Consider the following 14162-nt stretch of genomic DNA (forward strand, 5'->3'; position numbering starts at 1 on the left):
ATTGTACTTTGTACTTTTGAGCTTTTTGGTCGTTTGCGTCTTCAATTCGTCGAATCTGTCTTTTGTCTTCACCTTTTAATTTTTAATCAAATATTCCTTGTAAATAGGACAACTGCAGCTAAAAGCTTGTCTTTCTTGAGGGATAATGCGATGAAATATATGTTTGTTTTTAGCATTATCACGGCTCCTGGGCGGGCCCTGGGCGGCTCTGGTGCCAACGGCGCCCAGGGTGGGCGGGGGTGGGCGGAGGTTGAGGACGATGCGTTGGGAGCACTCTAATAGAAACATTGAATTAGTAAAATCAAAATATAATGCGAAATATAAGTACGAGATCCGTACTCACACCCTATAAAGGCAAGTGCATTTTCTTACAAGATCCCAAACAACACCATTATTTAGATAACTTGTCCGAATTCACACAAGACATCAATAAAATAGGGTGTTTTATTAGAATCTTGGTTCTAATTTTAGACACTCGATCTTAAACATCTCAACTACCTTAAGAACAAATCTTTCAAGATATTATATATTATTTAATCGAAACCCAACTATTTTTGTCACGTACAATGGTATCCAAATCATTTCAAGATAACATCACTTTCATATTCATGTTTGTCTTCATGTTCTTCGCCATTGCATATGCTGAAGTTTACGATATCACAAAATTTGGTGCCAAACCCAATGGCGAGATTAGTAAGGTATAGTACTTGATCAAATTGTTTTCATGCAAATTTGTGTAGTGATTTATAAAATAATGGATTTCTAGGCTCTAAAAGATGCATGGGCCGCTGCATGTGCTGCCCGAAAACCGAGCGAACTTCTCATTCCAAATGGAAAATTTTACTTGACGGTATTCGAGTTTAAGGGACCGTGCAAAGCTCCAATAGAGGTTAAGATTGATGGAACATTGATAGGACCCGAGGATCCCTTGAAAATCCCAAAAGGGGTTCAGTGGATCACATTTAGTTATATCACTGATTTGACATTATCAGGTATTATAATCTCTCAATACAAATAGCTCATCAAGAAATTTATAACAATGCTCGTTACCAAGTTTACCTTAATTATCACGATCATAATCTTGTTTCAGGTTCTGGTACAGTAGATGGAGTTGGAGCTGCCCAAGCATGGGCATCAAACGATCCGAGAGTAACTATTGCAAAAGGGTCACCCCTTCAATATGTATGTAAATATCATAATGATAATTGATCATAGTTACCTATAGATGTAGGAGTGCAATAAAAGGAGCTTATTGACAGTAGAATTTAACTCTTCGATTTGGTTATCGTAAATAACCCTATCGAGGGATGGTTAAATACGTTGTCATTAAGCTCTGTTTATTGCTCTCAAACATCTATAAAATATATGGTCATCAATAATGATATTATTAATGACAATGTTAAAGAATGTCTTTATAGCTTAAGACATGCATAATCTGAAGTACATTTTATATAACCATCTAATTAAAGCAAGTATATATGATAAGTGATTAAAGACATAAATTTATCAGTCAGTGCATGTCTTTGGCGTCTAATGACAGTCCTAAAGGCATGAATTATAAACAAATCACATGTTACTAAGGGTTATATGTTTTTATGTTACAGAATCTTAGCTTTAACTTTATCAAAAACTCTTTGATAACTGGAATAACTTCAAAAGACAGCAAAAACTTCCACGTTAACGTGATGACATGTATGAACGTGACGTTTGACAACTTCAACGTTGTTGCACCCGAAGAGAGCCCAAACACGGATGGAATCCACATTGGGCGGTCCAAAAATATCACAATCAAGAATTCTAAATTGGGAACTGGTGATGATTGCATATCAATTGTAGACGGATGTGAGAACTTGCATATCGAGGGAGTACAATGTGGGCCGGGCCATGGAATTAGTGTTGGAAGTTTGGGTAGAAAAACAGGTGAGAAACCAGTGGTTGGAGTCTATGTAAAGAACTGCAGCTTTTCGTCAACGATGAATGGTGTAAGGATTAAAACATGGCCTGATTCGCAACCGGGAGAAGTTGTTGAAATGCACTTTGAAGATCTTTCAATGGATAAAGTTGATAACCCTGTTATCATTGATCAAGATTATTGCCCACATATTCAATGCAACCAAGAAGTAAGCATATTTCATTCATTATAAAATGTCCAACTGTGATTGCACTTAAAAGTTATACTTAGAATTTACCAGATGTGAACTAAAATTATTAAGTTATAGATATTGCAAATTAAAAATGTTGAGAAAGCAATAACAGTACACACATTCACTTTAAACACAATCTAATGTAATAGTTAAGGAAAATGATAACGACAACCCTAAGGGCTGTCGTTAAGATGTATAAATAACTTGTCTAAGTCTTACCAGTCTTACCACCCGCATTTTCTGGATTGGGTACAACATGTTTTTGTTGTACTCACCAGCTGCCTTAAGTAGATGAATTGGCCGCCAGTTGACACTAATTTGGTGTGAGAATTATACAGAAGCCGTCAAAAGTGAAGGTTCACAATGTGTTCATCAAGAACGTGAAGGGAAGTTCGAAATCACGAGAAGTAGTAAAGCTTAAATGCAGCAAGGCGAATAACGGATGTCAAAATGTGCATATTGAAGACATTAACTTGACATATGATGGTCCTTCAGGCCCTGCGGTACAAACATGCAGTAATGTGAAGCCTGTTTATTCTGGAAAAATTGTCCCTCCGGGCTGTGCATGATGCAGCTAACTTGATTTTAGTTTATGAAGGTTGTTTGTTACTCTTTTAACGTTTGTTCTTGATTCTAGTTAGAATCATAATAGGTAGAGATTTTTCATTTTCAGGGGAGTTTTTTTAGTTGTGAATATCTTATTCATTTCAATAATCAACAAGATGTTAGTTATCCCATATGTTGTAAGCAAAGTTTAATACTCCCTCCGTCTCATTCCAATAGTCCACAGACAAAAAACACGCAGTTTTAGGAAATCCCACTTACTTCATTTCTCCACCAATGAAATATCTTCTCTCTCCAGATCCACCAATGAAATATCTTCTTTTCTTTCTATTTATGGAAGTGGACTATCAGAATGGGACAGCCCAAAATAGAATAATGGCCTATTGAAATGAGACGGAGGTAGTAATAGATAAATTATGAATTGTTAAGACCGAACATGTGCAATTCCATCTCCAACTTAGACCACTCAGACTGATCTCATCCACTTTCAAATTAGTGTAAAGTTATGTGACTTACTCGTATGATTTGAACGCCTTTAGCTCATCCTGGACCTCCAAAATAAACAAATGACTTCATTCAGTGACCCAGTGATCACCCATTGGATGATTGGAATAAGGTAGCCTTTAGCTCATCCTGGACCTCCAAAATAAACAAATGACTTTATTTAGTGACCCAGTGATCACCCAATGGATGATTGGAATAAGGTAAACTCGAAGATAAATCCCTTCCATCTATCTTATTATTAAAGCGCTAACGTGCGTGACCTTCAATCAAATATTCATTTGTCTCGTACTGTACTGTATGTATCAAACTAGATAATCCAATAAGTGTAAGGATTTCTAGGACCCAAACAACGCGAGCGAAAAAAATTAAAGAACACAATAATTAACGTGGTTATATGGGAGATTCTTCAGCAACACCAATATTGACTTGTTTCAATCTTCTTCACCATCCAACAATCTCCCACCTGAAGTAGAATTTAAACAAACTCAATATTTATCAACCCAACAATTTAACAATTTAACCAAGCACGTTAGACCACCATTTATACCGCCAAACACCATTTGAAACACCCACACTCAGCGCATATTTCATATGAGTAGACTTTCGATACAAGGTTGGTGGTGAGTCCTCCATCGATGGGTTGAGAGATGACATGATTTTTTGGTTGATATGCCTAAATTTTGGTAATGTGTAGTGGTGGTTCTTTTGGATGTTTTAATGCGTGTGTGTATGTGTGTGTGTGTATATATATATATATATATATATATATATATATATATATATATATATATATAGTGGTATGATCAAGAGGGAAGTAACCAATCGGGGGAAAGCAAAAACTTTTTTTTTCGTTTTTTGAAAAAACTTTGTTCACGAACATTATAGATGGGATGAAAAATATGAACATTTAGTAGAGACACTTTGTGATAAATGTTTTTATTTTGGCGGGAAAACGCTCAAAGAAGTAATATATATAACAATTATCGTGTTTTTCGAGCGTATGTTGAGGTTTTAGCTATTGGGGTTTAGATATTAGGGTTTAGATATTAGGGTTTATAGGGTTTAGATATTAGGGTTTAGAAATTTAGGGTTTAGATTTAGGATTTAGATTGAGTTTTTAACACGAACGGTTTAAAGTTTAGGGTTTAGGGTTTGGTGTTTTGAATTTATGGAATAAACCCAAAACACCAAACCCTCCATAAATCCAAAACACCAAACCCTAAACCCTAAACTCTAAATCGGGCTAAATTTTACTTCACAAAACATGAAGAAAAAAAAACGTTCATATTCTTCATGAACAATATTATCTTGAATGTTATTTTTGTCGATCGTTTTTTCGCCTAAATAATAACATTCATCACGAAGTGTCTCTTCTAAATGTTCATATTTTCGTGTGATCTTGATGCCGGAAAAAAAAATTTCAAAAAAAAAAAAAATTGCTACCCCCTGCTTCCCCCCGATTGGTTACTTCCCCATTGATCATGCCCTTATATATATATATATATATATATATATATATATATATATATATATATATATATATATATATATATATATATATATATATATGTGTGTGTGTGTGTGTGTGTGTGTGTGTGTGTGTGTGTGTGTGTGTGTGTGTGTGTGTGTGTGTGTGTTATAAATATTAAAAGTGGCCGACAAACTTTTATAGATACAACCAAAATAGCAAATGACATTTGAAAAATTATGAAGTTGTACATCACTTTATGTAGTATAAATATCGGACGAATGTAAGCATATTGGCACACCATTTTTTCTTGAAAGATAGAATACTTGCTCTCTTCTTCACTCTTCTATAATATTAGTAATATATTGTCAAGAATCAAGCCTAAAAGGTAGTTATAAACTCCTAAATCTTAACACGTTATCAGCACGAAGTGCTCCGTATAATCAAGGTTTATCTAAGCAAGCACAAGTTATTAATCAAGGTAAGAAATTCTTTAATGATATCTTCTATTATTTATTAGTAAGGTAAATATTATTATCATCGTAAGTAAAATTATATTTATGTAATCTAACTTTTATTAACTTCACTAACATTTATATTTATGTTATTTAAAGTTATATATGGTCGGTTATACCGCCTGAATTATATTTCTGTAATCTAACTTTTATTAACTTCACTAACATTTATATTTATGTTATTTAAGTTATATATGGTCGGTTATACCATCTGAATTATATTTCTGTAATCTAACTTTTATTAACTTCACTAGCATTTATATTTATGTTATTTAAGTTATATATGGTCGGTTATACCGCCTGAATTATATTTTTGTAATCTAACTTTTATTAACTTCACTAACATTTATATTTATGTTATTTAAGTTATATATGGTCGGTTATACCGCCTGAATTATATTTCTGTAATCTAACCTTTATTAACTTCACTAACATTTATATTTATGTTATCTAACATTTATGATTACTTATGAAATTAATCATTATTTATTTCATGTATACTAATGTTTATTCTTAAATTTATTATTTATGCATAATATGTTTATTCTCTTAATCTTCGTATTTATACTAAACGTATTTATACTAAATATATTTATAGTAATCGTATTTATACTACTAAAATTCTTTTATTAAAATTATTATTAATACAACGAGTACATAACAGTCGTTAACGTCAACTAACGACGTTACAACGGTCATATATACAAACGTCAACTGACAACGTTACAACGACTATATTTTTCAAATATAAAATAAACATCTCCGTTTTCACATTTTCACAAATCAATCTTCATTTTCTCATATTACCACTCTCAAAAAAAATTTGTAAAGATGATTCACACAAGGATGATTTTTTCTATTGTATTGGTCATATTAACTATCATCATTGTTGCTAATATACCACCGGGTAAACCTGTATTTTATCCTGCCCTTGTGGTTTTATTATTTGTAATCATACCATTATTCTGTTGTTTGCTACTTATGAATTTAAAATGATTCTAATTTCATGTTGTTAGAAATTGATTATAATTATAATTTATGATGTTCATCTTTCTGAAAATAGAAAATGTCAAACTTATCAAAGCTTGAGTTTGATGCCCTAGACGTATCGGGAACAAACTACACATCATGGGTCATAGATGTAGAAATAAATCTTGAATCATTGGGTATTCTAGAAACTTTAAAAGAAAATAATACTTGTTCTGATCAAGATAAATTAAAATCAATTGCTTTTATTCGCAAACATATTGATATCACCTTAAAACATATGTATCTCACTATCAAAGATCCACATGTTTTATGGGAAAGTATCAAGAGTAGATTCGATAATCAAAAGGAAATATTACTCCCAGCTGCGAGGGAAGAATGGAGAAATCTAAGGTTCTAAAATTTTAAAAAGGTAAGTGAATACAGCTCGGCCATGTTCAAGATCCGTTCAAAGCTTCAATTCTGTGGTCAAGAAATAAGTGATGCTGATATGATGGAGAAAACTTTCTCCACAATGCATTCTGCAAACATAACTATACAAGAAAATTTAAGATTGCAGAATTACAAAACTTTTTTCAAACTTCAAACTTATCTCTTAGTTATAGAAGTGAATAAAGAATTACTGATGAAGAATCAAGAATCTCGTCCTACGGGTGCGCTAGCATTCCCTAAAGCTAATGCTATTAACAATAATAATAATAAAAAATAATGCACCTGGACGAGGACGTGGGCGAGGTCGTGGTCATATTAGCCAAAACCATCATAATGGAAATTACCATAACAATAATAAAAATCATAACTATGTTCGAAATCACCCTTATGGTAATGGTCGTGGTGGTGGTCGTGGTCATAATGGTTACGGTGGTCGTGGTCGTGGACAAAGAAATAATAATCCACAAAATTATAAATTTCTGCTACCATACAATTCCACAAATCATAATGTTGAAGGAAGCTCTTCAAAGAATATTGAAGATTCTTGTTATTGATGTGGTAAAATTGGACACTGGTCTAAGAACTGTCGAACAAATCAATATTCTGTTAATCAATATCAAGAATCCCTAAAGGGAAAAGGAAAAGAGGCAAACCTTGTCGATGACCTTGATACAAAAATCACTCAACCAGCAAGTGACTACTTTAATGAATAAATTTTCTATTATATGTCCATATCAAATAAATGGATGTAGATTTACGATCTATACCATATCTACTTTACTATATGTTTCCTTATTATGTACTTTCGTTTATAACATATTTTGAATGTAATATATTGATGAATTATGTACTCATTATTTGTTTCTCATATTTTGAAGTTCATGATGTACACTACTGGAGTGCAAAATCAGTCAAATGGTGGAGATCTTTGTATTGCAGACAGTGGTACCACACACACTATACTCAAATCTAAAAAATATTTCACTGATTTTAAAGCAACAGAAGGAATGGTACATACTATATCAGGTCCTGCGGATTTAATAAAAGGAATGAGAAAGGCAAAATTCATGTTACCAAATGGTACACATTTTCTGATAAAAAAATGCCTTATTTTCTCCCATATCAAAGAGAAATTTATTAAGCTTCTCTGACATATACCAAAATGGATATAATTATCAGTCAGTGACTATAGAAAATGATAAATACTTAAGTATCACTGACAAGAAGCATGTGATTGAAAAACTACCAAGACTTAGTTCTGGTTTACATTATACATATATAAATGTACCAAAAGCACACATGGTAGTTAATGAAAAGGCATGTGATCCTGTAATGATCAATCTGTGGCATGAAAGATTAGGCCACCCAGGATCAACAATGATGAAAATAATAATTCAAAATACACATGGACATCCATTGTCGGATCAAAAGATCCCTCATGATGCACTTATCCCATGTAGATCATGCTCATTTGGAAAATTGATAATAAGACCATCACCTCTTAAGGTTGAAAAAGAATCACCATTGTTTCTTGAAAGAATTCAAGGTGATATATGTGGACCAATTCATCCACCATGTGGACCATTTAGATATTTCATGGTCCTAATAGACGCATCTAGTAGATGGTCTCATGTGTGTCTATTATCAAGTCGAAACATGGCATTTGCAAAATTTCTTGCTCAAATTATTAAATTGAGAGCACATTTCCCTGATTATACTATTAAAAGGGTGAGATTAGATAATGCTGGTGAGTTTACATCTCAAGCATTTAATTATTTTTGCATATCTATTGGGATTGTTGTTGAACATCCTGTTGCCCATGTGCATACACAAAATGGTTTAGCCGAATCACTAATTAAACGATTGCAATTAATAGCTAGACCATTGATAATGAGAACAAAACTCCCAGTATCTGTATGGGGTCATGCAATTTTACATGCTGCATCATTAATTCGCATTAGACCAAGTGCAAGTCATACATATTCTCCCTTGCAACTTGATTTTGGCCATCAGCCAAATATTTTCCACCTTAGAACGTTTGGTTGTGTGGTTTATGTTCCTATCGCACCACCACAACGCACTAAAATGGGTCCTTAAAAAAGGATGAGAATATATGTTGGATATGAAACATCTTCAATCATAAGATATATTGAACCCATGACGGGTGATGTTTTTACAGCATGTTTTGCTGATTGTCACTTTAATGAAACATTGTTCCCTAGATTAGGGGGAGAAATAAAAAATAAAGAAAATGATGTTTCATGGTGTGAATCTCAATTAATGTATCTTGATCCTCACACAAAAGAATGCGAGATCGAAGTTCAAAAAATAATGCATATGCAAGAACTTGCGAATAAATTGCCTGATGCATTTACAGATACAAAAAGAGTTACTAAACCATATATACCAGCAGCAAATATTCCAGCTCGAATTGAAATTCCAAAAGCTGGAAATAATGTCACTCTTGAGTCTTTGCCACGCCAAAAACGTGGGAGACCAATTGGTTCCAAAGATAAAAATCCTCGAAAATGAAAATCAGCTGATAATGAGGTAAAAGAAAGTATTCAAGAAGAACCACAAATCAATACTCCTTCTGCAGAGGAGATTGATGATGTCAATACGGAATTTTCAATTAATTATGCACATTCAAAAATATTATGGAACCGAAATGAAATGAAAAATCTTGATGAGATATTTTCATATAATGTTGCATATGACATCATGAATGATGATGATGATCCAGAACCAAAATCTGTCATGGAATGTCAAAATAGACATGATTGGGATCATTGGAAAGGAGAAATACGAGCTGAATTTGAATCGCTCAATAAAAGAAAAAATTTCGGATCTATCGTTATCACACCTAAAGATGTGAAACCAGTGGGATATAGATGGGTTTTTGTGCAAAAAAGAAATGAGAAAAATGAAGTTACAGGGTATAAAGCTAGACTTGTAGCTCAAGGTTTTTCTCAAAGACCGGGAATTGATTATGATGAAACTTATTCCCCTGTTATGGATGCAATTACTTTTAGATACTTAATCAGCCTGGCAGTTTCTAAAAATTTAGAAATGCATCTCATGGATGTTGTGACTGCTTATCTATTTGGATCACTCGATAGTGATATATATATATATATATATATATATATATATATATATATATATATATATATATATATATATATATATATGAAGATACCTGAAGGATTTAAGGTATCAGAAGCAACCAATGCAAAACCCAAAGAAATGTACTCAATCAAGTTACAAAGGTCTTTATATGGGTTGAAACAATCGGGTCGCATGTGGTATAAACGATTAAGTGATTACTTGATAAGCAAAGGGTATACCAACAATCTTATTTGCCCATGTGCATTCATTAAGAAAACAACATCCGGATATGTGATAATAGCCGTTTATGTCGATGATCTTAATATCATAGGTACAAATAAAGAGATCCATGAAGCCATTCAACTTCTAAAGAAAGAATTTGAAATGAAAGATCTCGGAAAAACCAAGTATTGCCTTGGTTTGCAGATTGAGCATATGCCTAATGGTTTACTTGTACATCAAACAACTTATACAGAAAAGATTTTAAAATGTTTCAATATGGACAAGGCAAAACCATTAAGTACTCCTATGGTTGTTAGATCACTTAATGTTGACACTGATCCATTTCGTCCCTGTGAAGATCATGAAGATATCCTGGGACCAGAAGTACCATATCTTAGTGCAATTGGAGCTCTTATGTATCTTACAAATTGTACAAGACCTGACATTTCTTTTGCAGTTAATTTGTTGGCAAGGTTCAGCTCAGCTCCTACCAAAAGACACTGGAATGAGATCAAACACATATTTCGATACCTTCGAGGAACTACTGATTTCAGATTATTTTATTCTAACGAATCAAAACAAGATTTGGTTGGTTATGCAGATGCAGGTTATTTATCTGATCCACATAAAGAAAAATCTCAAAATGGATATGTATTCCTAAATGGAGGTACTGCAATATCATGGCGTTCTCAAAAACAAACACTTGTTGCAACATCATCAAATCATGCCGAAGTGATTGCATTACATGAAGCTACTCGGGAATGTTTTTGGCTGAGATCAATGACACAACTCATTACTGATTCTTGTGGACTAGAACGCGATAAAAGTTCAACAACTGTATATGAAGATAATGCAGCTTGCATAGTACAGATGAAAGAAGGGTATATCAAAAGTGACCGAACAAAACACATACCTCCTAGATTCTTCTTATACACTCAAAATCTCATTAAGGACAACCAGATTGAAATGAGATATGTTCAATCCAGCCAAAACTCTGCTGATCTTTTCACCAAAGCACTTCCAACTGCTATTTTCAGAACGCATGTTCACAATATTGGAATGAGACATGTTCAAAAGATGTAACGGCTCAGCAATGTCTACTTGAAGGGGAGATAACTCTATGCTGCACTCTTTTTCCCTTAGCTAAAGTTTTTTTTTCCCACTGGGTTTTCTTTAGCAAGGTTTTTAACGAGGCAGTTGCTTGTAGTTGATCTCCAATGAAACAAAATTGTTGTCCAAGGGGGAGTGTTATAAATATTAAAAGTGGCCGACAAACTTTTATAGATACAACCAAAATAGCAAATGACATTTGGAAAATTATGAAGTTGTACATCATTTTATGTAGTATAAATATCGGACGAATGTAAGTATATTGGCACACCATTTTTTCTTGAAAGATAGAATACTTGCTCTCTTGTTCACTCTTCTATAATATTAGTAATATATTGTCAAGAATCAAGCCTAAAAGGTAGTTATAAACTCCTAAATCTTAACAATATATATATATTTGTGATGTATGAATATGAATCTTCTTTATAATAGATAAGAAACATAAAAGTCTGTTATTTGAAGACAAATAAAGTTGACTTGACTAGTATTTCGGTGAGTTGGCTGATATTTCCACTTACATTTTTAATAAATCCACTTATCTAATGCATAATTATTTGTACAATACAAACTGTTTACCGCACAGAGTTAAGTGAATTTATCAAAACTGTAAGTAGAAATATCATTACTGCTATAATTATAATATAATAATTATTATTATTATTATAATCATAATTGTAGATATAAATATTGCTACAGCCTATTTAGCAATTATGAAAAAGATAGTCAACCTCACCCTTGCTACATTGCAGCTAAACAGATTAAATATATTGCTACTTCTTGCTTTTCTTATTTGATGAAAGATGAAAATGAAGCAAACGTACAGGTACTTTAGAAATCTAGTCATATACAAGATAACATGTAATTAAATTAAATCAGTAAATTTTTACAATTTATCCAAGAACAAGCAATTAAAGTAACTTATTCAACCATGGATGCTTATCCTATGAGATATACTTTTCTAAAGCAAACTTAATCAATTTATATTTCAACAAACATAGCAAAAGGACTATAATCTTCATAACTAGCATCAACAATATCTAATGTCATGCTGCATAGCTGTTTAATTTAATAACAAGAAAAGAGCCAGTGGCACCACAAAATCTTTAGATACAGATTGTATGAAACTAAAATAAAAAAGGAACAAAACTTTGCAATATCTCCCATTTCTCCATTAAGATTCACAATATCACATTCCTCAGCACTTCAATTTTGGAAGAATATTCAAGCTACAGAAAAATAAAAAATGTTACTATCGATGCCAGAGTCATGAAAAAGAGTCTGCCATCATATAAAAACAAGCAGGTAAGTAAGTTTCATTATCATTACATAATAAAGAGATTAACATGTTTCCAAGGGAAACTTGTGAACACTTTCCGATTCAAAGTTTTGGAGTTTAACAAAGCTTGGACGGTAACTGATTGCATTCACGTCTGAAAATTGTGTCTTCTCAATTGTATGTGTATTTGGATGATATACCAACAGTTTCCCTGAAAAAGACATCATCAAAATTCTTCCATCCTTGAAACTACCCATTGGGAAACATAGAATGTCGTATGGCCCATGTAAAATCGGGCTAATACTTTCAGTGATCAATATTTTCTTTTGCCACGAGTTTCCAATACCGTATTCCTTCATCACCCATATTGAAACTACACACGAAGTACGACAATAACAAGAATAACATAAACAACCATCTAGAACTCCCAACATTCTAAGATACCATAAATCTTCTTCTAAATCGACTGGAGGAGAGGGAAATAACTGAAACGTCTCGTTATCAATATCAAATGTGCAAATCTTTTTATGAGGATCTTCATACTCATGAATATTCCAATGAATGTGGTTATTCAAGAACGTTCCGCTATACCCATAAACAGAATAAGTAACATGACCAAGAGTAAGACTTCTCCATTTGCCAGTGCCAAGAGTGTAAATCTCGGCATGTAGCACACGTCTAGACAATGTATTATCATGGAAAATCCTTATAACTTTGTATTCCCCACTCAACGAACTGACTCCAAAACCATAAGAATTCACTGTATCTATTTCCTTACAGTGTATCTGCTCAGGAAGGATCATATATTCTCCAGTGATAGGATTACATATGTGAATCTTATCTCTTCCGTAGTCACTATCGGACAAACATATCAAACATATCAAACCATTAACTGATCCCAATGCACACAGTCGATCATTTTGAAAAGAGGGAACACGGTTAAGGTCGAGACGCATGATTGGGTCGTGGTGTAAAATATCACGCCCATGTTCCTCTTCAATCTCCTCCAACCTCAACAATTTTGGTTTAGTTATAAGGTCCCGTATATACTTATCAAAAAGCATGAAACACTCAGGTGATTTGGGGAGCTGAAGAGTAATAAAATGAGAGTTGGTAATAAGATTCAGCCAATCACGGCAAACGAATTTGCAGTGGACGATTGTTTTGACAGGAAGTCTAACGAGAATCTCAACAATGTGATAATCTGATAAGTCATGTATGGATGCATTGCGACTGGTGTCACCAACAATTGATTTCAAAAGGGAGCGTTTAGTCATTGACAAGTTTCTCTCAATTTCCATATTTTTTTGAGTTGTGGAAATTGTGAAAAGGGAAAACACCTAATTTTTGTTTTTTGATTTTCGAGTTTTATTTAAAAATATTGCAGAGAGCATGAGGATTCCTGAACTAAGTCTTAGGGTTTTTAGAATTTGTGGTATAAGCAGAAATTTATGAGACCAAGTAAGATGTATTAAAATCATGATGATAAAGGCGATTGAAACATGACGTAACACTTGAGAAACAGCAACATTAAATCCTAAATTCAAATATAATAATATCAATCAAATGTAGAATAAAGATAAGCTTGAAATCGACATAGCTGAGTGAAAGGAAGCTGTCGGTGTTGGTTGGTAGTCTTGATGTTGCCGGAGACCGTAAATTAATTGTTCCGAGGGTTGGAGAGCTGGAACCGGAGGGATTCAGTTTTTTTTCTTTTTTTCTTTCTTTAAAATAAAGTTAAAACTTAAACAGCAACGAACTACTCCAAAACATTAACATGTTATTGACTTGTAAATATACCTAAATCTATATAAGTAACTACATAACAATGG

General features: G+C 33.1%; 2 protein-coding genes across 2 annotated transcripts; one reads left to right on the forward strand and one right to left on the reverse strand.

The window, feature by feature from the left end:
- The first annotated feature begins 566 nt into the window (after positions 1-566).
- LOC139887980 (exopolygalacturonase-like) lies at positions 567-2713 on the forward strand. The gene is made up of 5 exons (XM_071871021.1): positions 567-698; positions 767-992; positions 1091-1182; positions 1605-2120; positions 2483-2713. The coding sequence occupies exons 1-5, from the start codon at positions 567-569 to the stop codon at positions 2711-2713; spliced, it is 1197 nt and encodes a 398-aa protein (XP_071727122.1).
- A 9679-nt stretch (positions 2714-12392) lies between these two features.
- LOC139887981 (F-box/kelch-repeat protein At3g06240-like) lies at positions 12393-13631 on the reverse strand. Its single transcript, XM_071871022.1, has one exon. It carries the CDS (start codon positions 13629-13631, stop codon positions 12393-12395), a length of 1239 nt encoding a protein of 412 aa, XP_071727123.1.
- Positions 13632-14162: the final 531 nt, after the last annotated feature.

This window comes from Rutidosis leptorrhynchoides, chromosome 2 (assembly GCF_046630445.1).
Source record: "Rutidosis leptorrhynchoides isolate AG116_Rl617_1_P2 chromosome 2, CSIRO_AGI_Rlap_v1, whole genome shotgun sequence".
In the NCBI taxonomy this organism is placed as follows: Eukaryota; Viridiplantae; Streptophyta; class Magnoliopsida; order Asterales; family Asteraceae; genus Rutidosis; species Rutidosis leptorrhynchoides.